Source organism: Sapajus apella, unplaced genomic scaffold, assembly GCF_009761245.1.
Source record: "Sapajus apella isolate SASKATOON/1434 unplaced genomic scaffold, GSC_monkey_1.0 scaffold49, whole genome shotgun sequence".
Lineage (NCBI taxonomy): Eukaryota > Metazoa > Chordata > Mammalia > Primates > Cebidae > Sapajus > Sapajus apella.
In genome coordinates, this window is record NW_022436989.1 from 4,148,714 (window position 1) to 4,176,200 (window position 27,487).

The 27,487-nt window shown below is 38.0% G+C and overlaps 1 protein-coding gene across 1 annotated transcript in view; it reads right to left on the bottom strand.

The window, feature by feature from the left end:
- The window catches only part of CATSPERE (catsper channel auxiliary subunit epsilon), a 163,516-nt gene that overhangs the window by 94,318 nt on the left and 41,711 nt on the right, over nt 1-27,487 (bottom strand). Inside the window, exon 8 of the mRNA XM_032242205.1 lies at nt 17,338-17,444. Coding sequence (XP_032098096.1) covers nt 17,338-17,444 — 107 coding nt within the window. The remainder of the gene's footprint in view (nt 1-17,337; nt 17,445-27,487) is intronic.

Below are 27,487 nucleotides of genomic sequence, written 5' to 3' on the forward strand. Positions count from 1 at the left end.
TTTTCCCTGTAAGGGAAAAATTCATTCTGTGAGGCCAGCCAGCATTGCCCTAATACCAAAACCAGACAAAGACATCACACGAAAGGAAAGCTACAGACTTTTCAAATCCAACAATGTGTAAAAAGAATTACATACCATGAACAAATGAGATTTATTCCAGGTATGCAAGGCTGGACCAATATTCAAAAATCAATTAATGTAATTTACCAAATTAACAGGCTAAAGAAGCAAAATCATTTCATAGTAGATGCAGGAAAAGCATTTGACAAAGTCAACCCTCATTCATGCTAAAAACTCTAAGCAAACTGGCAAGAGGGGGCCTGCTTCAACTGATAAAAAAAAGTCTAAAGAAAACATACAGAAACTTAATAGTGAGAAACTAGACGCTCTCATCCTAAGATTGGCTACATAACAGGGATGTCTCCTCTCATTATTGCTATTCAACATAGCATTGGAGATGCTAGCTAACATGAGAAAGTGAAATAAAAGGTGTTCAGATTGTGATGGAATAAATAAAACTGGTTTTTGTTTGCAGATGACATAAATGACTGTCTAGAAAACCTTAAAGAACAGAAAAATAAAAAAACTCCTGGAACTAATAAAAAATTACAGATGCAGGACGCAAAGTTAGCACAAGTCGATTCAAATGCTTTTAAAAACTAGTTTGAGGGTGGAGGCAGAACAAGATGGCTGAATAGAAGCCTCCACCAATCATCTTCCCATAGGAAGATGAAATTTAACAACTATCTACCCAAAAAAAGCAACTTCATAAGAACCAAAATTCAAGTGAGTAATCACGGTATTTGCTTTTAACATCATGTCAAGGAAAGAGACACTGAAGAAGGTGGGAAAGACAGTCTTGAATTGCCAACACCACCCCATCCCCATCCCTCATTAGTGGCTGCATGGTACAGACAAAGAATCTATGTGCTTTGTGGAGACAGAGTACGGTGATTGTGGGACTTTCGATTGGAATTCAGTGCCACCCTGTCACAGTGGAAAGCAACACCAAGCAGAACTCAGATGATACCCACAGAGGGAACATTTTGACCATCCCTAGCCAGAGGGAATTGCCCATCCTCATGGTTGGAACATGAGTTCTGGCAAGCCTTGCCATCACAGGCTCAAGTTCTCTGGAGTCCTAAATACACTTAAAAGATAGTCTAGGTCACAAGGACTGCAACTCCTAGGCAAGACCTAGTGGTGTGCTGGGCTTGGAGCTAGTGGACAGGGGTGGCATGCAACTAGTGAGACACCACCCTGGGTAGCTAATAGGGTGCTTGTGCCACTTCTTCCCAACCCTAGGCAGCACAGCTCACAGCTATGAAAGAGGCTGCTTCCTTCTGCTTGAGGAGAGGAGAGGGAAGAGTACAAAGGGCTTTGTCCTGCAACTTGGATATCAGCTCAGCCACAGTAGAAAGGGCACTGGGCAGTCCTGAGGCCCTAGTTCCTAGATGACATTTCTAGAAACACCCTGGGGCAGAAAGGAACCTGATACCTTGAAGGGAAGGACTCAGTCCTGACAGGATTCATCACCAGCTCTTGGGCCCTGGATAAACAGCAGCGGTAGCTAAGTAATACATGGGCCTTGGATGAGACTCTAAGATGTGTGACCCAGCACACTCCCAGCTGTGGTAGCTACAAAGAGAGACTCCTTCTGCCTGAGAACAGCAGAAGGAAGAGTAAAAGGGGCTTTGTCTTGCAGCTTAGGCACCGGCTTGGCCACAGTGGAATAGAGTACCAAGCAGGCTCGTAGGGTCCCCAATTCCAGGCATTGGTTCTTGGACAGCATTTGTAGACTTGCCTTGGGCCAGAGGGGAATGAACTACCCTGAAAGGTGAGTCCTAGACCTGGCAGTATTCACCACAAGCTGACTGAAAAGCCCCTGGTCCTTAAGTGAATACTGATGGCAGCCTGACAGCACTCGCTGTGTGCCTGTGGTGGTGGTGGCCACAGGGAAAGGCTCCTCTGTTTGTAAAAAGGGAAGAGAGGAGTGGAAAAGGCTTTGTCTTGTGGTTTGGGTGCCAATTCAGCTGCAGAAGAACAGAACACCAGGTATATTTCTAAGGTTTTTGATTCCAGGCCTTGGCTCCCATATGGTACCGCTGGACCCACATGGGGCCTGGGGGAACTTACAGTCATTAAGGAAGACTCAAGGCTGGCTGGCGTCGCCACTTGCTGACTATAGAGTCCTAGGGCCTTGAGTGGACATAGGTGGTAGCCAGGTTACAGCGGGCCTTGGGTGAGATCCAGTGCTGTGTTGGCTTCATGTCTGACCTAGTGAAGTCCCAGTGCTAGTGGCCACAGGGGTGCTGTGTCACCCCTCCCCCAGCTCCAGGCAGCTCGGCAGAGAGAGAGAGAGAGAGAGAGAGAGAGAGAGAGAGAGACATATTCCATTTGTTTGGCAGAAAGTAAGGAAGAGAACAAGAATCTTTGGTAATTCAGAGAATTTTTCCAAGACCACCAAGGTGGTACTTATACGTAAGTCTGCGAGAGTCACAGCATTATTGGGCTTGGGGTGCCCCCCTAATGCTGATATGGCTGCAGTGACCAAAAACTTAGATCACAACACACAAGTCCCTTTGAATACCTGGCCTTCCCAAGAAGGATAGGTTAAAAAAAAGGCCCAGACACTGAAGTCTACAACAAATACCTAATTCTTCAATGTCCAGACACCAATGAACAACCACAGGCATCAATACCATCCAGAAAAACATGACTTAATCAAATGAACTAAATAAGGCAACAGTGACCTATCACAGAGAGAAAGAGATATGTGGTGTTTCTAACACAGAATTCAAAATAGCCGTTTTGAGGAAACTCAGAGAAATTCAAGATAACACAGAGAAGGAATTCAGGATCCTAACAGATAAATTTAAAAAAGAGAATGAAATCGTTAAAAAGAAAGAGGAATTTTGGAGTTGAAAAATGCAATTGACATACTGAAGAATGCCTGAGTCTCTTACTAGCAGAATTGATCAAGAAGAACAAAGAATTAGTGAACTTGAAGACAGCCTATTTGAAAATACACAGCCAGAGAAGACAAATGAAAAAAAGAATAGAAAATAATGAAGCATGCTTACAAGATCTAGAAAACAACCTCAAAAGGGCAAATGTAAGAGTTATTTGCCTTAAAGAGTAGGTAGAGACACAGATAGGGGTGGAAATGTTATTCAAGGGATAATAACAGAGAACGTCCCAAACCTCGAGAAACACGTCAATATCCAGTACAAAAAGGTTACAGAACACCAAGTGGATTTAACCCAAAGAAGACTACCTCAAGGCATTTAATAATCAAACCTCTAAAAGTCAAGGATAAAGAAAGGATCCTAAAAGCAGCAAGAGAAAAGAAAGAACTAACATACAATGGAGATTCAATACGTCTGGCAGCAGACTCTTCAGTGGAAACTTTACAGGCAAGGAGAGAGTGACGTGATATATTTAAAATGTTGAAGGAAAAAATATTTTACCCTAGAATAGTAAATCTGGTGAAAATATCCTTCAAACATGAAGGACAAATAAAGATGTTCACAGACAAACAAAAGCTGAGGGATTTCATCAACACCAGATCTGTCCTACCAGAAATGCTAAAGGGAGATATTTAATTTAAAAGAAAAAGACATTAGTGAGTGATAAGAAATTATCTGAAGGCACAAAACTCACTGCTAATTGTAAGTATACAGAAAAACATAGAATATTAAACACTGTAATCGCTGTGTGTAAATTCTATTCACATGTTAAGTAGAAAGACCAAAAGATGAACCAATCAACAATAATAACTACAACAACTTTCAAGGCATGGACAGTACAATAAGATACTTAGTAAATAGGAACAACAAGAAGTTTAAAAGCAGGGGAACAAGGTTAAAGTGTAGAATTCTTATCAGTTTTTTTTAAAAATTGATCTCATTCATTTAGACAATCAGTGTGTCATCAGTTTAAAATAAATAAGCTATAATTATTTGCAAGCTTCATGGTAGTCTGAAATCAAATAACATACAACAGCTACACAAAAAATAAAAAGCAACAAGAAATTAAAACATACCACCTTAGAAAATCACCTTCACTAAAAGGAAGACAGAAAGGAAGAAAAGAAGGAAGAGAAGACTGCACAACAACCATAAAACAAATAACAAAATCACAGGAGTACATCCTTACTTATCAATAGTAACACTTGATGTAAACAGACTAAACTCTCTAATAAAAGGACACACAGTGGCTGAATGGATTAAAAAACAAGACAACAATCTTTTACCTATATGAAACATGCTTTACCTATAAAGACATGAACAGATTGAAAATAAAAGAATGGAAAAATATATTCAATGCAAACAGAAAACACAAAATAGTAGGAGTAGCTATACTTAGAAAAAATAGATTTCAAGACAAAAATCATAAAAAGAGACAATTAAGGTGATTATATAATGATTAAGGAGTAAATTCAGCAAGAGGGCATAACAATTGTAAATATAAATGCAGCTGGCACTGAAGCGCCCAGATATATAAAGCAAATATTATTAGAGCTATATAGAGAGATAGACCGCAGTACAATAATAGTCAGATATGTCAGCATCCCACTTTTAGCATGGGACAGATCATCCAGGTAGAAAATCAACACAGAAACATTGGACTTAATCTCCATTATAGACTGAATGGACCTAATTGATACTTACAGAACATTTTATTCAATAGGCGTACAGAGCACATTCTTCTTCTGAACACATGGATCATTCTCAAGGATAGACCATATATTAGACCCCAAAACAAGTCTTAAAACATTCAGAAAATATAAAGTATCTGACCACAATGGAATAAAACTAGAAGTCAGTAACAAGAAGAATTTTGATAGCTATTTCAAACACATCAAATTTAAACAATATGCTCCTGAATGACCAGTGGGTCAGTGAAGAAATTAAGGAGGGATTGAAGGGCAGGCAATTACAGTTCAAACAGGCAAGGATGAAAGAAGGGATTGAAACACTTCTTGAACCAAATGATAATAGAAACATAACACATACCAAAACCTACGGAATACAGTAAAAGCAGTACTGAGAGAGAAGTTTATAGCTATAAGCGCCTATACCAAAAAAGTAGAAAAACATCAAATAAACAACCTAATAATGCATCTTAACTAGAAAAGCAAGAGCAAACCAAACCTAAAATTCATAGAAGAAAAGAAGTAACAAAGATTAGAGAAGAGATAAATTAAATTGAAATGGAGAAAACAAAAAAAAAAGTTCAATGAAAGGAAAAATTTGTTTTTTGAAAAGATAAATAAAATCAATAAACCTTTAACCAGACTAAGAAAAAAAGAGAGAAGACTGAAATAAATAAAACTGGAGATGAAAAAGAAGACATTACAACCAACACCACAAAAATTCAAAGGATCATTAGAGGCTAGTATGAGCAACTATATGCCAATAAATTGGAAAACCTAGATAAAATGGATACACTCCTAGACATACAGAACCTACCGAGATTAAGCCATGAAGAATCTAAGATTTAAACAGACAAATAACAAGTAATGAGATTGATGCCATAATAAAAAGTCACCCAGCAAAGAAAAGCCTGGGACCTGATGGCTTCATTGCTGAATTTCACCAAACATTTAAAGAAGCACTAATACCAATCTTACTCAAACTATCCCGGAAAATTGAAGTGGTGGGAATACTCTGAAACTCATTCCATGAAGCCAGTATTACCTTGATACCAAATCCAGAAAAAGACAAATCAAAAAATAAAACTATAGGTCAATATTCCTGATAAACATTGATGCAAAAATCTAAAACAAAATGATAACAAACCAAATTCAATGTTACATTAGAAAAATCATTCATTATGACCAAGTAGGATTTATCCAAGGGATGCAAGGATGGTTCAGCATATGCAAATCAATCAACATGATACATTATATCAACAGAATGAAGTACAAAAGCCATATGATCATTTCAATTGATACTGAAAAGCATTTGATAAAATTCAATATCCCTTCATGATAAAAAAAAACCATTGAAAAAACTGAATATAGAAGGAACATACTTTAACATAATAAAAGCCATATATGACAGATCCATAGCTAGTATCATACTAAATGAGGAAAAACTGAAAGCCTTTCCTCTAAGGCTGAAACACAACAAGAATACCCACTTTCACCACTGTTATTCAACAGTACTGGAAGTCCTAGCTAGAGCAATCAGACAAAAGAAAGATATGAAGGGCATCCAGATTTGGATGGAAGAAGTAAAATCATCCTTGATTGCAGAAGATACAGTCTTATATTTGGAAAAACTTAAAAGTCTCCATCAAAAAAGTGTTTGAACTGACATATAAATTGAGAAAAGTTGTAGGATACAAAATCAACATACAAAAATCAGTAGCATTTCTATATGCCAACAGCAAACAATCTGAAAAAGAAATAAAAAAATAATTTTATTTACAATAGGTACAAATAAAACTAAATACCTAGGAATTAACCAAAGAGTTGAAATATCTCTACATCGAATACTATAAAATATTGATGCAAAAAATTAAAGAGAAAAAAGGAAAACATTTCATGTTCATGGATTGGAAGATTCAATATTGTTAAAATGTCCACACTACCCAAAGCAATCTACAGGTTCAGTGCAATCCTTATCAAAATACCAATGACATTCTTTACAGAAATAGGAAAAAAAATCCTAAAATTTATATGGAACCACAAAAGACCCAGAATAGCCAAAGCTATCCTAAGCAAAATGAACAAAACTGGAGGAATCACATTACCTGACTTTAAATTATACCACAGAGCTATAGATACCAAAACAGCATGGTACTGGCATAAAAACAGACACATAGACCAATGGAACAGAACAGAGAACCCAGAAAAAAAATCAGTACATATACAGTGAACTCATTTTTGAGAAAGGTACCAAGCACATATATTGGGGAAAGGATAGTCTCTTTAAGAAATGGTGCTGAAGGCTGGGTGCCGTGGCTCATGCCTGTAACCCCAGCACTTTGGGAGGCTGAGGCGGGTGGATTGCCTGAGGTCAAGTGTTCAAGACCAGCCTGGCCAATGTTGGGGAAACCTTTCTCTACTAAAAATAAAAAAATTAGCCAGACGTGGCAGCACACACTTGTAATCTCAGTTACTTGAAGGCTGAGGCAGGAGAATCACTTGAATATGGGAGGTGGAAGTTGCAGTGAGCTGAGATAGTGCCAGTGCACTCCAGGCTGAGCAACAAGAGTGGAACTCCATCTCAAAAAAAGAAAACAACAATAACAACAAGAAACAAAAATGGTGCTGGGAAAACTATATATCCATATGCAGAAGAATGAAACTAGACCCCTATCTCTTGCCATATGCAAAAAAAGAATGAATTAAAGACTTAAGTCTAAGACCTAAAGCTATAAAACTAGGAAAAGAAAACATTGAGGAAACTCTCCAGAACATTGGAGTGGTCAAAGATTTCTTGAGCAATACCCTATAAGCACAGGCAACTAAAGCAAAAATGAACACGTAGAATCACATCAAGTTAAAAAGCTTCTGCACAACAAAGGAAGCAATCAAAAAATTGAAGAGATAACCCACAGAGTGGGAGAAGATATTTGCAAACTATCCATCTGGCAAGGAATTAATAACCAGAATATATAAAGATATAATCCAATTAAAAATAGGCAAAAGATCTAAACAGACATTTCTTAAGCGAAGACATAAAAATGGCAAATAGGTATAGAAAAAGTGCTCAATATAATTGATCATTAGACAAATGCAAATCAAAACTAGAATGAAATATCATCTCACCGCAGTTAAAATGGCTGTTATCCAAAAGACAGACAATAACAAATGCTGGAGAAAAAGGAACCCTGTAAGCTGTGGGTGGGAATGTAAATTAGTACAACCACTATGGAGAAGTTTGAAAGTTCCTCAAAAAACGAAAAATAGAACTATCATATGATCTAGTAATCCCAGTGCTAGCTGTATACCCAAAAGAAAGGAAATCGGTATATTGAAGAGATACCTACTCCTATGTTTATTGCAGCACTATTCACAATAGCCAAGATTTTGAAGCAACCTAACTGTCCATCCACAGGTGAATGGATAAAGAAAATGTGGTACATATACACAATGGAGTACTATTCAGCCATAAAAAGAATGAGATCCTGTCATTTGCAACAATATGGGTAGAACTGGAGGCCTTTATGTTAAGTGAAATAGGCCAGGCACAAAAAGACAAATTTCACCATATTCTCACTTATGTGTGGGAGCTAAAAATTAAAACAATTGAACTCTTGGATATAGAGAGTAGAATGATGGTTACCAGGGGCTGGAAAGAGTAGTGTGTGTGTGTGAGAGAGAGAGAGAGAGAGAGAGAGAGAGAGAGAGTGTGTGTGTGTGTGTGTGTGTGTGTGTGTGTGGTGGGGGGAGTTGTGGGGAGGGTAGAGATGGTTAACGGGTTCAAAAAATAGAATGAATAAGATCTGTTATTTGATATCACAACTACAGCGACTATAGTCAATAATAATTTAATTGGACATTTAAAAATAACTAAGTGTATAATTAGATTGTAACACAAAGGATGAATGTTTAAGGTGATGGATTCCCCACTATAGTGACTACAGTCAATAATAATTTAATTGGACATTTAAAAATAACTAAAAGAATATAATTAGATTGTTTGTAACACAAAGGATAAATGCTTAAGGTGATGGATACCCCATTTACGCTGTTGTAATTATTACATATTGTATGCCTATATCAAAATATCTCATATACCCCCCAAAAAATATATGTATCTACTGTGTACCCACAAAAATGAAAAATAAAATTTAAAAAAAGCTAGTTTACGCATTACTAAACAATGTATTATTTAATTTTTCTAGTTTTGCACTTTATATAAATGGAATTACACTTCACCTTTCCTCCATGACTTGCTTTTATCATTCCATATTATGCTTGTGAGATTGATTCATATTGATAAGTATTGCTTTGTATATTTTCAGTTATATAGTGTATACATTTTTAGCACGTTTACACCAGGGGCACTGATGGAGTTGGAAGCCATTATCCTCAAACTAATGCGGGAACAGAAAACCAAACACTGCGTGTTTCCATTTATAAGTGTGAGCTGAATGGTGAGAACACATGGACACATGGGGGGCGAATGGGAACAACACACGGAGGGAGCCTGCTGGTTGGGAGAATGGGGAGAGGGAGAGCATCAGGAAGCTAAAGGATGCTGTGCTTAATACTGGTGATGGGATGATCTGTGCAGTAAACCACCATGGCACATGTTACCTATGTAACAAACCTGTACATATACCCCTGAACTTAAAAGTTGAAGAAAAAAAAAAAAGACCAGCTTGGGCAACAGGGCGAGACCCTGTCTTTACAGAAAGTGTAAAACTTGGCCAGGCATGGTGGCACATACCACTTGGGAGGCTGAGGTGGGAAGGTTGCTAGAGCCTGGGAGTTTGAGGCTGCGGTGAGCTGTGGTCATGCCACTGCACTCCAGCCTGGGTGACAGAGAGAGACCCTGTCAAAAAAAAAAAAAAAAGGCTAAGCCAATCTATTGGTTGAATCACAGGTGATTTTGTTGTGGTAGAAACTGCTGAGGGCCACTGAAGAGCATTGCCTTATCCTTGCTAGCCTCCCATTGTATAGGCTGGAAAAGCCAGATATTTTTTTTTCTAGTCTCTCTTGCAGCTAGAATTGGCCATATAACCCATTGTGGCCAATGAGATATACAAGGACATCTGAGAAATTATTATTATTGTTATTATTTTGAGACAGGGTCTCATTGTCACCCAGGTTGAAGTACAGTGGCCCAATCATAGATCACTGCAGCCTCATACTCCTGGGCTCAGGTATCCCTCCCACCTCAGCCTCCCCGGTAGCTGAGACTACAGGTGTGTGCCACCATGCCCAGCTAATTTTTGTATTTTGTATGTAGAGGCAGGGTTTTGCCATGTTGCCCATGCTGGCCTCAAACTCCTGGGCTCAGGCAATCTGCCCAGCCCAGCTTTCCAGTGCTGGGATTATAGGCATGTGCCACTGCACCTGACACAGTTATTTTCTTTTCTGACAAAAGGATAGCACCATTAAGGAAAAGGTCCTCTTTGCTATGTTGGCTACCCACTCACTGTCACCTACGTTTCTCACTCTGAGTGCAGACTTGTGCTGTTAGAGCTTCAGCAGCCATCTTGTGACCATGAGGCTACAGACGAGGCCAAAACTCTGAGAATGGTGGAGAAGATGGTTGGAAAAAGCCTAGGGCCTTACCTACTTTTAAGTGGTTGCTTCTAGGCTTCTTTTTAAGTAGCAGATTTTTTTTTTTTTCAGTTAAGTCATTATTAATCAAGTTTTCTGTTACAGTTAAACCAACACTAATGGGCATGTTTGGTTTCTTTATTATACATTCTTCATGAGTAGAAATTAAAGTTTCTTCTTCTTTGTTTACAATTGCAAACAATGCTGCTACAAATATTATTTTACACATCTCCTTATGTAACTGTGCATGGGTTTCCCTAGGGTATATGATGGTATTGAACTTGTAACCATGGGATATGTACAACTTTTAACTTTGCCTGATAATGTAAAATTCTTTCAAATTGGTTGTGCCAATTTACACTTCCATTGGCAATCCACATTAGTGTTCCATTGTTCATATCCTCACCAACGACTTTCTAAAACTTTAATATATTTATCAATCTCACAAGGATCTCACAAGGCTATTAATATTTTTCTTTGATTACTAATGAACATCACTTCATGTATTCATTAATGAACTGAATTTATCAAATGCTGACTTGTATAGTTTGAGTAATTTTTGAATTGTAGAAATCCTTCACTATCCTGAGACAATAAAGATATTCTATATTTCTAAATGTTTTTCAGTTTAGCCTTTCATATATACATATTTAATTCATCTGAGATTATTTTCATGTATACTATGAGGTAAAAAAAAAAACTTTTATTTTTTACTAAGCTAGAAGTAAAAATCATTTTGAAATAAAGCTTTATTTTGTCCCTATTGAGATGATCATCTAATTTTACTCCTTTATTAATGTCATAAATTACATTAAAACATTTAAAAATACTATACTCAACTTGCACTTCTGGTATAAATCGACTTGATCATATATCATATTTTTCATATATATTACTGGATTTATTTATTTAGAGACAAGGTCTTGCTCTATTATCTACGCTAGAGTGCAGTGGCATGATCATAGCTCATTGTAGCCTCAAGTTCCTGGATTTGAGCAATCCTCCTACTTCAGCCTCCCAAGTTGCTAGGACTGCAGGTAAATGCCATTACACTTGGCTAATTTTTAGTTTTTGTAAGGAGATGGGGTCTCTCTATGTTTCCCAGACTGGTTTCCAACTCCTGGCCTCAAGCAATCCTTCTGCCTTGGCCTCCCAAAGTGTTGAGATTACAGGTGTGAGCCACTATGCCTGGCCTATTGCTACATTTATTTGATATTTTATTCAGGATTTGGCATCTACATTCATGAATAAGATTATGATTTTCCTTTCTTATATAGTTCTTGCCTGAATGTGGGTATGCTAATAACCTCATTTCACTGTTTAGGACTGGAATTATCTGTGCTAGTGCTCTCTTCCCCTCCTCAATGATTGTTAAATAATAATTGTTTATTTTCAGTTAAAACATTACTCAAGTTCTAGATGTATTTTTTGGGTCAATTTTGATGATTTATATTTTTCTAGAATTTTTCCTTAAGTGCTGTGGAATTAGGACCCACAGAAGAATGCTGCTTGGCTCCCTGGATTCAGCCCCCTTCCTAGGGATATGTATGGACAAATTTTCCCCCTTGGCAGGAGTCCTGGGGCCAGAGTATGTAAAACTCCTGGCTCTCTGTTGTGCCTGAGTAACTGCTCTGCTGAGCCTCCACACAGCTCTGTGTATTGGACCCAAGGCCTTGGTGGCATGGGCTCATAAGGACATCTCCCAATCCATGGGTTGCAGAGATCAATGGGAGAAGTGTGGCTTGCTGGGTAGGGTTGCACAATCACTCACCACTTTCCCTGGGGGGGAGTTCCTTTGCCTCCATGCCACTTCAAGGTAGGCCATTGCCCTCCCACCCTGCCACTTTTCCTTACTCTCCATGGGTCAAACTGCTTGCCTATTCAGTCCCAATGCAAGAACCTGGATATTTCAGTTGAAGGTGCTGAATTCACTCACCCCTTTTCGTTCTTCTATGTGACTACTGTGGACTGCAGCTGCTTCTATTCAGTCATCTTGCCTCATTCTCTCCTAGTAATAATTTTTTAAAAAGCCTACTTGCACCTCTAATCCCAGCACTTTGGGAGGCTGGGGCAGGCAGATCACCTGAGGTCGGGAGTTTGAGACTAGCCTGACCAACATGGAGAAACTCCATCTCTATTAAAAATACAAAATTAGCCAGGTGTGGTGGCGCATGCCTGTAATCCCAGCTACTCAGGAGGCTGAGGCAGAAGAATCGTCTGAACCCAGGAGGTGGAAGTTGTGGTGAGCCAAGACCGTGCCATTGCACTCCAGTCTGAGCAACAAGAGCAAAACTCTGACTCAAAAAAAAAAAGAAAGAAAAGAAATCCTATTCACAGACCAAGATGGCCTCATGGATGAATTCTACCAAACATTTAAAGAATTAATACCAATCCTTCACAAATTCCGCCAAAAAATAGAGCAGGAGGGAATATGTCCAACTCATTCTATGAAGCCAGCATTACCCTAATACCAAAATCAGACAAAATTTCACAAGAGAAGAAAACAACATACCAACATCTCTTATGGATATAGATGCAAAATCCTCAACAAAACACTAGGAAACTGCATCTAGTGACATATAAATAGGGTTATACACCATGACCAAGGAAGGTTTATGCCAGGAATGCAACATGGGTTTAACATCCAAAAATCAATTAATGTAAACGACCAAAAACCACATGATCACTTAGATTCAGTAAAAGCTTTTGAAAAACCAATACCCCTTCATGATGAAGACACTTAAAAAAACTAGGAACTGAAGGGAATTTCCTCAACCTAACGAAGGGAATATATGAAAAACTCACAACTAACATCATACTTAATGGTAAAAGACTGAATGCTTTCTCTTTAATATTAGGAACAACACAAGAATATCGGTTTTGACCATTTATATTCAACATTTTATACTAGAGGTTCTAGTCAGGCCAATTAGAGAAGAAAAAGAAATAAATAGCATCCAGATTGGAAATGAGGAAGTAAAACTATTCCTATTCACCAATGACATGATTTTGTATACAGAAAATCCCAAGGAGTCCACAAAAAATGATTAGAACTAATGAACAAGTTTAGCAAGATTTCAGGATATCAGATTGATATAGAAAAACCAATTGTATTTGTATACACTTGCAATGAACAGTCCAGAAATTAAGAAACCAATTCCATTTTCAACTGCATCACAAAGGATAAAATAATTAGGAAATGAGTGAAAGAAATAAAAAACTTTATTCACAAAACTATACAACATTGTTGAAAGAAGGTAAACAATATCTAAATAAATGGAAAGACATCCCATGTTCATGAATGGGAAGACTTCCTATTGTTAAGATGATATACTCCTCAAATTGAGCTACAGATCCAGCACAATCACTTACAAAATCCCAGCTGACTTCCTTGAAGAAATTGACAAACTTTAAAATTGACTTAAAAAGTTAAGTCAGTTAAAAAGTGCAGCCAAAGCAATCTTGAAAAAGAAGAACAAAGTTGGAGGACTAACAATTCCTGACTTTAAAACTTAATACTAAGCTGCAGTAATCAAGACAATGTGGTATTGGCATAAGGATGAATATGTAGGGAAATGGAATAGAATTTGAAAATCCAGAAATACACTGTCACATTCACTGTTAAATGACTTTCAACAAGAGTGCAAAACAATAAGGGAACCATAGTCTTTTCAACAAATTATGCTGGGACAACTAGATCTCCAGATAACATGGGGAGAAATGCCAGATGTAGGTGATGGGGGGATGGAGGCAGCAAACCACATTGCCATGTGTGTACCTACGCAACAATCCTGAATGATCTGCACATGTACCCCAGAACCTAAAGTACAATTTAAAAAAAAAAAGAATTCATTTGGACCCCTACCATAAAATGAACTCACTGTAAATTTAGACCAAATATAAACTCAAAATAGACCAAAGACTTAAGAGCTAAAATTATAATACGCACAGGTGAAAAAACAGTGTAGTACTTTGTGACTTTGGATTTGTCAATGGTTCTCTGATATGACACCCAAAGCACACAGAACCAAAGGAAAAAAATAGGTAATTAGGAGTTCATAAAAATGTAAAACTTTTGTGCTATAAGGAGATCATGAAGAACCTGAAAAGACAATTCACAGAATGGGGGACAATTTTTGCAAATCATCTAGAATATAAAGAACTCTTAGGGCCAGGCGTGGTGGCTCACGCCTGTAATCCCAGCACTTTGAGGGGCTGAGGCGGGTGGATCACCTGAGGTCAGGAGTTCCAGACCAGCCTGGCCAACATGGTGAAATCCTGTCTCTACTAAAAATACAAAAATTGCCAGGAACTGGCGGCACGCACCAGTAATCCTAGCTACTCGGGAAGCTGGGGCAGGAGAATTGCTTGAACCTGGGAGGCAGAGGTTGCCATGAGCTGAGATCGCACCATTGCACTGCAGCCTGGGTGACAAGAGTGAAACTGTTTAAAAAAAAAAAATAATTATTATTTTAAAAAAGCTTTTCTTAGAGCTCAATAATAAAAAGACAACTCAATTATAATATGGGAAAGGATCTGAAAAGAAAATATACAAACAGACAATAAGCATATGAAAATATGCTCAACATCATTAGACATGAGAGAAATACAAAACCACAATGAAGGACCACTTCATACCCACTTGGATGGCTATAATGGGTAAAAACAAAACAAAACAGATAATAACAGTGTTGGTGAAGATGTGGAGAAACTGCAATCCTCATACACCAGGAATGAAAGTATTAACATGGTGCAGCTGGTTTAAAAAACAGTCTGGCAATTTCTCAAAATTAAACACAGACATAATATATGATCCAATAATTTCACTCCTAGGTATACACTCAAGAGAAATAAAAGCATATGGCCACACAAAAACTTATACACAAATGTTCATAGCAGCATTATTCATATTAGCCCAAAAATGGAAATAACTAAAATATTCATCAACAGAGAAGTGAATAAATAAAATGTTGTGTATTCATATAATAGTATTTGACAATAAAAAGGAATGAATGAACCTTGAAAACATAATGTTAACTGAAAAAAGCCAGTTTCCAAAGAATAGATGGTATGATTTTCTTGATATGAATTATCCAGAATAGGTAAATCCATAGAGACACAAAATACATTAGTAGTGCCAGGGGCTGGAGGGAAGAGCAAATGGGATTTCTTTTTTGGGTAGTTAAAGATGTTCTAGATAGATAATGGTGATAGTGGCATAGCTGAATATACTAAAACCACTGAATTTTATCATTTAAAAGGGTAAATTGTATGATATGTAAATTATAGTTCAATAAAGCAGTTCAAAATGGAAAAGAAACCAATGTTATCTATAACCTTCCTACCTTCCTGCTAAATCAGACACTTTAGTTTGAATCTATAGTAATTTTTTCCTGCCTCTCTACCCTCCAACCTCCTGTTTTATAAAATCAGAATTTCAGCTTCAAATTATTATTACTATTTTAAAATGTTTTATCCTCCTAAATGGCACTCCTTTCTCTCTACCCATGAATTGAACTTTTTGTTTCCATCTCCAAAATGCATCTCTTTTCTCAGGTCTCAGTTTGAAGGGCCCTGTATACAGTAAGTTCTCACTTAATGTAATAGGTTCTTAGAAACTGCAACTTCAAGAGAAACTACATGTAATGAAACCAATTTTACCACTGGCTAATTGATATAAACAAGAGTTAAGTTCCTACAACATATTTCTGGTCAAGAAAACATCACTAAACTTCTAAGTAAAGACCCAAAACACTGCTATTAAACACTGCAATAAATGTGAGCTATACACATACATTTAAGAAAGATTAATAAAATTAATTATTTGCCCAACTCTTGGTGAATCAGTGAGTAAGGGCGATCATAGTGATGGTGGGATAAATCAAGAAATGAATGCTTGCCATGTTGTTAAGAAACACCTATCGTTACATAGTCCAAAACTCAACCATCACAAATATGGCAGCTCTCTGAGAACTTTCCTACAGCACTGCTTACTTTTTTGTCATGTCAGAGTCTTGTCTACTTTACACATTTTTATTTTACAATAGTTTGTATTCATCCCTCCAATTGTTCATTTTCTAACCTGCTTATTCCAGTTCAGGGTTGTGGTTGGCCAGAGTCCATTCTGGCAGCTCAGGGCTCAAGGCAGGAGCCCACTCCGGACAGGACGCCTTTCCCATCGTAGAGCAGAACATTGACATTCACACCCACACAAACTCCAACTGGGACCATGCAGACACACCAATGAACTTCAAGTGCACAGCTTTGGGATGTGGGAAGAAACCAGAATACCTGGAGAAAACCCACAAAGACACGGAGAGAGCATGCAAACTCCACACAGCAGTGGCCCCAGCAGGGAATCAATTTTTTTCTAATCAATGTTATAATGAACATTATTTGAGGACCTGCTGTTTGTCATTTCCTAGGTTTGGAATCCTCCCCCAGTTGGCTAGGTTTTACTTCTTTTCACCTTTTTAGGAAAGTCCTCCCTGACTCCCTCTCCTCCAGGCCAGAGGTGGTGTACCCTCTTTGTGTTCCCCTGTACCCCGGGCTCACTCCTACATAATATCCGTTTCTCATTTGTCTCTCACACTAAACGTAAGATTACTGAAGGCAGGTACTTTATCCTTTAGTTATAAGCACCTTGCCCTGTGCCTAGGTGCTTAATAGACTGAGAAAGTCTGTCTATACCTCATGATAACCTACTAACTTTGACAGTAACGTATTTTGCCTCTCAGATAGAATTTGTGTGCGGGGGCGGGGGGGCGGTGTATGGGCACCGGACACCACTGTGGTTCACTTTTATGAACCAGTAGAACACATTTTGAGATATTTCCAGGATTTGCCATCATCCCGAATGAAGCTCTTGGATTTAGGATTAGGTATTGACGCAAATGTAAAACTTGAATCCAAGAGTCTAGCATTTTCTGAGTTAGTAGTTAGTTCTGATTATCAAAATCTTTTGTGTTTTATAAAAGAAGGCACTTGAAAATAACATATGAGACATATTCTATAAAGTTCCACTAGGATTTTAAAATCTAGTTTAAGTTTTTGTATTTTTTATATTTAAAATTAAAAAAATTAAATACCCTTTTTTCATTTTCTCATTTGATAAATAAACTTTTCTCTTCAGAATTGTATATATGGTAGGCTTCTGCCCCAGTGTGGCCATCTGTGTGCTGAGTACTTCGGAATTCTGTAAAAACAAAATATAATTTCATTTTTTACTCTTTTCATAGCTATTCTGATATTACAGCATGTATATTGAATTTGTTATTTTAGTTAAGACATCGTTTACATTTGTAAATTTACCACATGCTCAAGATTCAGCTTTGTTCTTTCTACCTTATAGCTTCCTTCCCATGCGAATTTTGTGAATTATAAATAAGTCATAATACAGTTTCCAACTCATCAAAAACTCTACACATAATCAGAATCCTGAATGAACTGAAACTATGGGGATGATTAAATAAATAATGCTAGTTTTAATCTCAATGAAATACATAGTAGAGTTTCTAAAACTAATCTGTTAGAATTCTTACTACATGAGTTTACCTTCAAAATGACATACTCTTTCAAGGCAGGTTTCAAATGATATCTGGGGGACTTTTAAGAAAAATGCTCTTAGGAATCAGATGGATCTGAAAAGCTCCCCTATGAAATTTCTAGAATTAAAAAACCAGATGATGAGGGCTAGTCTAGAATTCCATAGCTTCTTTCTGTCCTAATCCTCTAATACTGACTTTGTTTAATTTTCTAAAAACATGGCATCCATCCACAAAGGAACCTTAAAGGTTGTTATCATGAGTGTCAGAAGGGGCAGCTATGGGGACTATGGAATTATCTGATAGTAGAACCTATTTTGAGAAGTAGGAATAATGGTCAGGGAAGGCCTTTATGAAGAATATTCATTTGATAATTTTTTTTTTTTTGAGACAGAGTTTCACTCTGTTGCCCAGACTGGAGTACACAATCTGGCTTACTACAACCTCTGCCTCCCAGGATCAAGCAATTCTCCTGCCTCAGCCTCCCAAGTAGCTGGGATTACAGGCACACACCACCATGCCCTGCTAATATATATATTTTTAACTCAGTAGAGTCAAGGTTTCATCATGTTGGTCAGGGTGGTCTCGAACTCCTGACCTCAGCTGATCCACCTGCCTCCACTTCCCAAAGTGCTGGGATTACAGGCGTGAGCCACCGTACCTAGCCCATTTGATGATATTCATAGAGAGATATAGGTTTACCTAATAAAAAATAATATAGTTTTGTTTCTGAAAATCATATTCACTATTCAGAATTTTAAATACAACTATCTTTTGCGTAACTGCTGAGGAAAGAGGAAATAAAGCATTCTTAATGTAGAAAAGAGTAAGATGGAAGTAACATATAATAAATTACACATATAAGAAGATTATAGGAAAAATATCAAGAAAAGTTAAAATAATCATATAAACAAGCTTAAAAAAATATATTTTTGATTAAGAAAGTAATTCATGCTCATTAAAGATAATTTTATAAACATGGAAAAAAATAACACATAGAAATTATCAAAAAGGCAAAAACCACATTAGCATTTTCTTCAGCTTCACCAAGGTCAGGCTACTGTTTTACATTCCTGTTGTCTGTAAACATCATTTTCAATGTCTGCATAATTTTTCACTGAGTGAATTATCATCGTTTGCTTAATTCTTCTGTATTGGACATTTTGGTGGTTTTATTTTTTCACTATTGGTAAATATTATTACTAGGAACATTATCAGATATACAGTCTTTTCCATGGTTAGGACTATTTCTTTTGATAAGATTCTTGGAAGTGTGATTGCTGGGTCAAAAGTTATACACACTTTAAAAACTCTTTCAGGCCGGGCACAGTGGCTCAACACCTGTAATCCCAGCACTTGGGGGGCCAAGGCAGGTGGATCACCTGAGGTCATGAGTTTGAGACCAGCCTGGCCAACATGGTGAAACTCTGTCTCTACTAAAAATATAAAAAATAGCTGGGCCTGATGGCTCACACCTGTAGTCCCAGCTACTCGGGAGGCTGAGGCAGGAGAATCACTTGAACTCAGGAGGCAGAGGATGCAGTAAGCCGAGATCATGCCACTGCACTCCAGCCTGTGCAACAGAGAGACTCTGTCTCCAAAACAAACAAACAAAAAAACACCTCTTTTAGCCTGGCATGATGGTGCACACCTGTAGATCCAGCTACTCAGGAGGCTGAGGCAAGAAGATCATGTAAGCCCAGGAATTTAAGGCTGCAGTGAGCTATAATCACACTACTGCACTCCAGCCTGAGTAATAGAGTGAGATCCCCATCTCTAAAAACAACAAACAAAACTCTCTTGATACATATTACCAAAATAATTTATAAAAGAATTATATCAACTTATGTTATTTCTAGTGATCTATGACAGAACAATTACATTACTGCTAATCTTTGTGTTATTATCATTTGAGACAAGGTCTTACTCTGCCACCCAGGCTGGAGCACAGTGGCTCGATCACAGCTCCCTGCAACCTCTGCCTTTCAGGCTTAAGGAATCTTCCTACCTCAGCCTCCCGAGTAGCTGGGACAACAAGTGTGTGCCACCATGCCTGGCTAATTTTGGTATTTTTTTGTACAGATGGGGTTTTGCTATGTTTCTCAGGCTGGTCTTGAACTCTTGGCCTCAAGCAATTCCTCCTGCCTGAGCCTCCCAAAGTGCTGGGATTATAGGTGTGAACTACCATGCCTAGCCTGTATAATTATTTTTAAAAGTATTTTTCTAGTTATAGCATCAATGTATGGCTATACCTGCTGTTAAATTTAATAAACATTGTTCTGTTAATCTTACCCGATGTTTTAGCAGCATTTGATACATTGGATGAATCTTCCCATTTGAAACACTTTTACGTGGCTTCCATGCTACCACTCCCTCCTGCTGTATTAATGGTTCCCAGGGTCTGGCCTTAGGCCCTTCTTCTCAGAGTATATTCTCTTCCTAGGTGATCTGATTTCACTCACATGGCTTCAAGTACTAACCAATTCCTGTACAACTCATCAAATTGTAAGCCATTTCCCAATTTTATATCTAGTTCTAGATTAGCGGATCTAATTAGATTCTTAATCGTGACTTACAGCTGTCTCAGAAGCACTTCAAACCAATATGTTCAAAACTACACTGCTGCCTTGAGGCTTTGCCTCTCAAACCTGCATTTATAAATATTTGTTGAACGAATAATGAAAAAATCTTACCACCTAGAGGAGAGTATGTATCTTTCATGAGACAGCTGTGATAAGAGCATTCTAGACAGAAAGAACAACAGTTACAAAGTCCCTGAGGTAAGAGAGGCGTTATTATGTTTAAGGTATTGACAGGAAAATGATGGCTCGTGTATAGTAGAAGGGGGAGACTAGTAAGTAGTTAAGGTGAGAAAAAAGATAGGCAAGGGCTACATCATGCTAAGCACTGTATGCTTTGGAAAACAGGTTAGATTTTATTCTTAGTACAATAGCCAAATATTGAAGAGATTTTTAAAGAGGATTTTAAATTACTTTATTTCAAAATTGTTTGACTCACAAGAAGTTTCCATGTAACCTTTCCCCAGCTTTTCCCAGTGGCAATAGTTTATATAATCCTAATGCATTGTCAAAACCAGGAAACTGATGCTGATACAACATTATTAACTTGGGTACAGACCTTATTCAGATTTCACCAAGTTTTCCAGGCACTCTTTTATTTATTTATTTAGCATAGTTCTGTAAAACTTTATCACACGTGTAGATTCACGCAATTACCACCACAAATAGAACACAAGAGTGAATACATCACAAAGAAGAAACTCCATCATGTTACCACTTAGGATTCACAACTGCCCACATATCCTAACCACTAAAAACCACTTATCTGTTTTCTATTACAATTTGTCACCCCTAAAATGTTATAGAAATGGAATCATACAGTATCCCATGCTTTGAAAGTGGCTATTTAACTCAGCATCCAACCAAGCTGTTGGGTGTTATCAATAGTGAATTCCTGAAATGTCAAGAGCTAAATGACAAAACTCTTAGAAGAAAACATAAAGAAAAATGTTAATGACATTGGATTTAGCAATGATTTTTTGGATATGACACCAAAGTCCCAGGCAACAAAAGGAAAAATAGCTTTCATTAAAATTAAAAACTTCTGTGCATCATAGGTCCCTATTAATAGAATAAAAAGACAATCCACAGGATAGAAGAAAATATTTTCAAATCATATCTGATAAAATATTAATATCCAGAATATACAGAAAACTTAAACCTGAGCAATAAAAAATAGCACCAAGCAGCTTAATGAAAAAATGGTCCCAGGAGCACAGGGATCAATTTGCTCCACCCACCACAGCCAGTGGCCATACACACCATGGGAGGACCTGAGGTTATACCCAATCTACAGCTTGCACCAGTTGAGCCTGCACGCATTTTTTGTTTGGAGGCCTGGGGATCCACCTGCCCTGCTCACCACTGCCAGTGCCCATGCACACCATCAGAGGGCCTGAGGGTGGGTCTGACCTGTCCACTGCCACCACCAACACCAGTGCCCCAGAATGTTGTCTAAGGACCCAGGCACTGGGTTGTCTAAGGACCCGTGCAACTGGCACCTATACGCACCATTGGAGTCATAAGGACAGGTCAGACCTGCCTACCTCCACCTTCACCAGTGCCTGCATGCATCATTTAGAAGCCTAGGGATCAACTCACCCCAACTGCCATTGCTAATGTATATACATGTTGTTCAGCGGCCTGGAGATTGATCTGCCCCACCTGCTACGACTGACTCTCACATATAACCTTCAGGGGTCTGGAGATTGTTCTGCCCTGCCTGACACCATTGGCACTTATGCATGCCTTTCAGGGGCCTGAGAATAGACTTGTCCTGCCCATCACTCCCACCCATGTGGATTTACTGAAGACCTTGGTACTGGCCTGCCCAACCTGCCACTGGCACTGGCACCCACACGTGTGCTACCTGGGGGCCTGGGGATTGGCCAGTTTGGCCCACCACCGCAACTGCTGGTGTCCATGTCAGGCCTGAGGACCTGACACCCATCTGGCCCATTCCTGCCACTGCCAGCACCCAAGCAAGCCACCTGGAGGCCCAAGAACTGGTCCACTCAGGCCTACTACTACTAGGCTGCCAGGGGGCCAGCTGCATGTTTAGCCAGCTGTCCCCACCACTGGTGTCCAGGGACCAGCCTGCCTGGTTCTCCTGTCTGCAACAAAGCCCCACCATAGCCTTCAATAACAACCACAGTCTAAGCCACTGAAAAACTCAGAGACATCACTGATGCTGATTATAGCTGAAGAAATCATGCAGAGACTACACTACTGTGCCCATCCAGAATTAATGCCAAAGCAACTACCTAGCCAACACTGAAGATATACCCAAAGGAAAATGTCTTCCACTATGAAAGCCAATCTATACAACTGAAAGAAGCAACTTTTATACCAGATGCACAGACACCAATGTAAATACATAGGAAACATGAAAAAGTGAGGAAACGGCCAGGTACAATGGCTCACACCTGTAATCCCAGCACTTTGGGAGGCCAAGGTGGGTGGATCACAAGGTCAGGAGTTCAAGACCAGCCTGGCCAACATGATGAAACCCTGTCTCTACTAAAAATACAAAAAACTAGCTGAGCATGGTGGTAGGTACCTGTAATCCCAGCTACTCAGGAGGCTGAGGCAGAGAATTGCTTGAACCAGGGGGGCGGAGATTGCAGTGAGCTAAGATCATGCCACTGCACTCCAAACTGAGCGACAGAGTGAGACTCCATCTCAGAAAAAAAAAAAAAAAAAAAAAAGCAGGAAACATGACTACTCCAAAGGAACACAATAATTCTTAGTAGCAGATCCCAACAACAATGACAAAAATCTAAGAAATGTCTGAAAAAGACTTGAAAATAAGGATATTAAAGAAACTCAGAGAGGGAAAAGAAAAAGAAACTTAATGGGATACAAGAGAACACAAATAAACAATAAAAAGAAATTAAGAGAACAATTCAACATCTGAATAAGAGACTTAACAAACAGATAGATTTTTTTTTTTTAAAAGATCAAACAGAACTCTTCCAACAATGGAATAGATGGAGCAGAAGAAAGAATTTCTGAACTCAAAGACAGGTTTTTTTTGTTTGTTTGTTTGTTTTTTTTTTTGCAATAACCCAGTCAAATAAACAAAAAGAATAAGAAAGAATGAAGAAAGCCTATATGACATATGGGATACCATGAAGCAACCAGATATTTGAATTTTTAGGGTTCCAGAGGAGAAGAGATGGGCAAAGACATAGACAATCTATTTAACAAAGTAATTGCTGAAAAATTCCCAAGTCTTGCAAGATGTATGGATATCCAGACACAGGAAGCTCAATGATCTCCAAATAGATTCAACCCAAAAATGTTTTCTCCAAGGCACATGAATTTCAAACTGTCAAAAAATGAAGGCAAAAACAAAATTCTAAAAACAGCAAGAGAAAAGTGTCAAGTCACATATAAGGGAATCTTCCTCATACTAACAGTGGATTTCTCAGCAGAAACTACTAGGCCAGGAGAGAATGAGATGATATAGTCAATGTTCTAAAAGAAAAAAAAAAAAAAAAAAAAACTGTCAGTGTGGAATGCAATAATTAGCAAAGCTATCTTTCAAAAATACAGAAATAAAGTCGTTCCCAGATAAGCAAAAACTGGGGGAATTTATCACCAATAGATCAGCCCTACAAGAAATGCTTAAGGAAGTCCTACATCTGGAAGTGATGTCTACCTAAATGAAAACACACTATAGCATAAAACTCAATGGTATATCAATAACACGAAGAAGGAAGAGAAAGGAGTCAAATGTTACCACTACGGAAAACCACCAAACTGCAAACAGTAAGATAAATAATAGGAGAGAATGAAGGAACAAAGGTTATGCAAAAGAACCAGAAAAAAATTAACAGAATGACAGGAATAGTCCTCACCTATAAATAATAACCTTGAATGTAATGTAAATGAATTAAGTTTTCCACTTAAATGTAATTGACTGGCTGAGTGGATTAAAGAAAGATACAATCCAACTATATATTGCCTATAAGAAACTCACTTCACTTGTGAAGATACATGCAGATTCACAGAGAAGGCATATGAAAAGATATTCCACACAAATGAAGTCAAAGTGAGCAGGAGTAGCTATTCTTATGGTAGGTAAAACAGACTTTAAATAAAAAACCATTAAAAAAGACAAAGAAATTCATTATATAATAATAAAGAAATCAGTTCAGCAAGAGGATATAACATTATTTAGAAATGTTATGAGCACTAAACACTGGAGCACCCAGCTATGGAAAGCAAATATTATTATATCTAAAGGGAGAAATAGACCTCAATAAAAATAATAGTTGGACAGTTCAATACCCCACTCTCAGCACTGGGCAGAACTCTAGACAGAAAATCAACAAAGAAACATTGGATTCAAACTGCACTTCAGACTAAATGATCCTAACAGACATTTACAAAACATTTTGCCTCTGAGGAGGCAACACCACATATCTACAACCATCTGATTTTTGACAAACCTGACAAAAACAAGCAATGGGGAAAGGATTCCCTGTTTAATAAATGGTGTTGGGAAAACTGGCTAGCCATGTGCAGAAAGCAGAAACTGGACTCCTTCCTGATACCTTACACTAAAATTAACTCCAGATGGATTAAAGACTTAAACATAATACCTAACACCATAAAAGCCCTAAAAGAAAACCTAGACAAAACCATTCAGGACATAGGACTTCATGACTAAAACACCAAAAGCATTGGCAACAAAAGCCAAAATAGACAAATGGGATCTAATTAAACTCCAGAGCTTCTGCACAGCAAAAGAAACAATCATTAGAGTGAACCGGCAACCAACAGAATGGGAAAAATATTTTGCAATCTACCCATCTGACAAAGGGCTAATATCCAGAATCTATAAAGAACTAAAACAGATTTACAAGAAAAAAACAAACGCATTCAAAGGTTGGCGAAGGATATGAACAGATACTTTTCAAAAGAAGACATATATGAGGCCAAAAAAATATGAAAAAATGCTCATTTTCACTGGTCATTAGAGAAATGCAAATCAAAACCACACTGAGATACCATCTCACGCCAGTTAGAATGGCGATCATTAAAAAATCTGGAGACAACAGATGCTGGAGAGGATGTGGAGAAATAGGAACCCTTTTCTACTGTTGGTGGGAGTGTAAATTAGTTCAACCATTGTGGAAGACAGTGTGGTGATTCCTCAAGGACCTAGAAATAGAAAATCCATTTGACCCAGGAATCCCATTACTGGGTATATATCCAAAGGATTATAAATCATTCTATTATAAAGACATATGCACACGTATGTTCATTGTGGCACTGCTTACAATAGCAAAGACCTGGAACCAACCCAAATGCCCATCAATGACAGACTGGACAAGGAAAATGTGGCACATATACACCATGGAATACCAGGCAGCCATAAAAAACGATGAGTTTGTGTCCTTTATAGGGACATGGATGAACCTGGAAACCATTATTCTCAGCAAACTGACACAAGAACAGAAAACCAAACACCGCATGTTCTCACTTATAGGCAAGTGTTGAACAGTGAGAACACATGGACACAGGGAGGCGAGCATCACACACTGGGGTCTGTTGGTGGAGACTAGGGGAGGGACAGCGGTGGGGTAGGGAGGTTGGGAGGGATAACATGGGGAGAAATGCCAGATATAGGTGATGGGGATGGAGGCAGCTAACCACATTGCCATGAATGTACCTATGCAACAATCCTACATGTTCTTCATATGAACCCCAGAACCTAAAGTGCAATAATAATTTTAAAAAATACTGGCAAACTGAATTCAGCAGCACATCAAAAAGCTTATCCACCACAATCAAGTTGGCTTTTATAACTGGGATGCAAGGCTGGTTCAACAAATGCAAATCAATAAATGTAATCCATCACATAAACAGAACCAATGACAAAACCCACATGATTATCTCAATAGATGCAGAAAACGCCTTTGATAAAATTCAACACCTCTTCATGCTAAATGCCGGTAGGAAACACTGATCTTAAACTTTTAGCCTCTAGAAGTGTGAAGAAATAAATTTCTGTTTTCTAAGTCACCTGGTCTATGGTTATTTTGTTATGATCACCTGAGCTGACTAATAATAACATGTATGCTGAAAACAGACATGTTAAGCAAATGGATGGCAGATAGTGGAAATCTAACTTCTTAAGGTAGAAGATTATAGATAAGCAAGGAAGGAGTCCAGAATAATTAATGTGATCATAGATTAGGGTTGAAGCCATCTGTGTAAACTCACATTTAGCTTAATATAAATACATATAGTTAAATACAGAAAAATTTATAGATGTGCTTGGATTAGTATACACATGTTTCCTTGCTCTGACAGCTGACAGAGGAAAACAACTAAACAGCAATAAGCACACCTAGTACCCCGATCTTGATTTCTAATACCATTCTCTAATAAAAGAACCAAAAGGGCCTAGAGCTCCTAGAAGAAATGCCTGATTCTAGGACTGGGAACATAAGATGCTGCAGGTGCTATGATGCAGGAAATATACAAGATTAGTTTGGAGCATCTTATAGTGCCAGTAAGACAGTGTTAATAACAAAGAAAACAACAAAAGCACCAAACAATAAAACCACACAATGATGAGAGAATGTCAAAAGAGATACAGGGGCTGACTAAAATAGCTCCCAATAAATAAATTAGTGTTGGATTATAACTCAAAACATAAAATAAATATCCATGAGTCCATATTGATATAAATAAATGACTGAATAAATAAATAAATAAATCAGGGATAAGACAAGTCTGCCATAATAGAAGAATTCCAAAAATATTTATGTAGGCACTCCTTTCTTTAAGAAGGTAAAGTATAACTGTACAGAGTGACTTACTTCCAAGGAGAACAACATGGACAGGGAGAATAAAGAGGACCTTTACAGCAGAGGATCACGATCTCAAGCCACGTGATGAAGGGTAACATCAGCAGTGACATGTCATATTGATTGTATGCGCCCTTGATGATTACATGCAATGAGAATGTCACTTTACTTCTGTGATATTCATGCCTGAAATACCTAACTCCAGGCTAATTACGAGAAAAATCTCAGGTGAATCCCAGTGGATTGACATTTTCCAAAATATCTGAGCAGTAATCCTCAACATTTTCA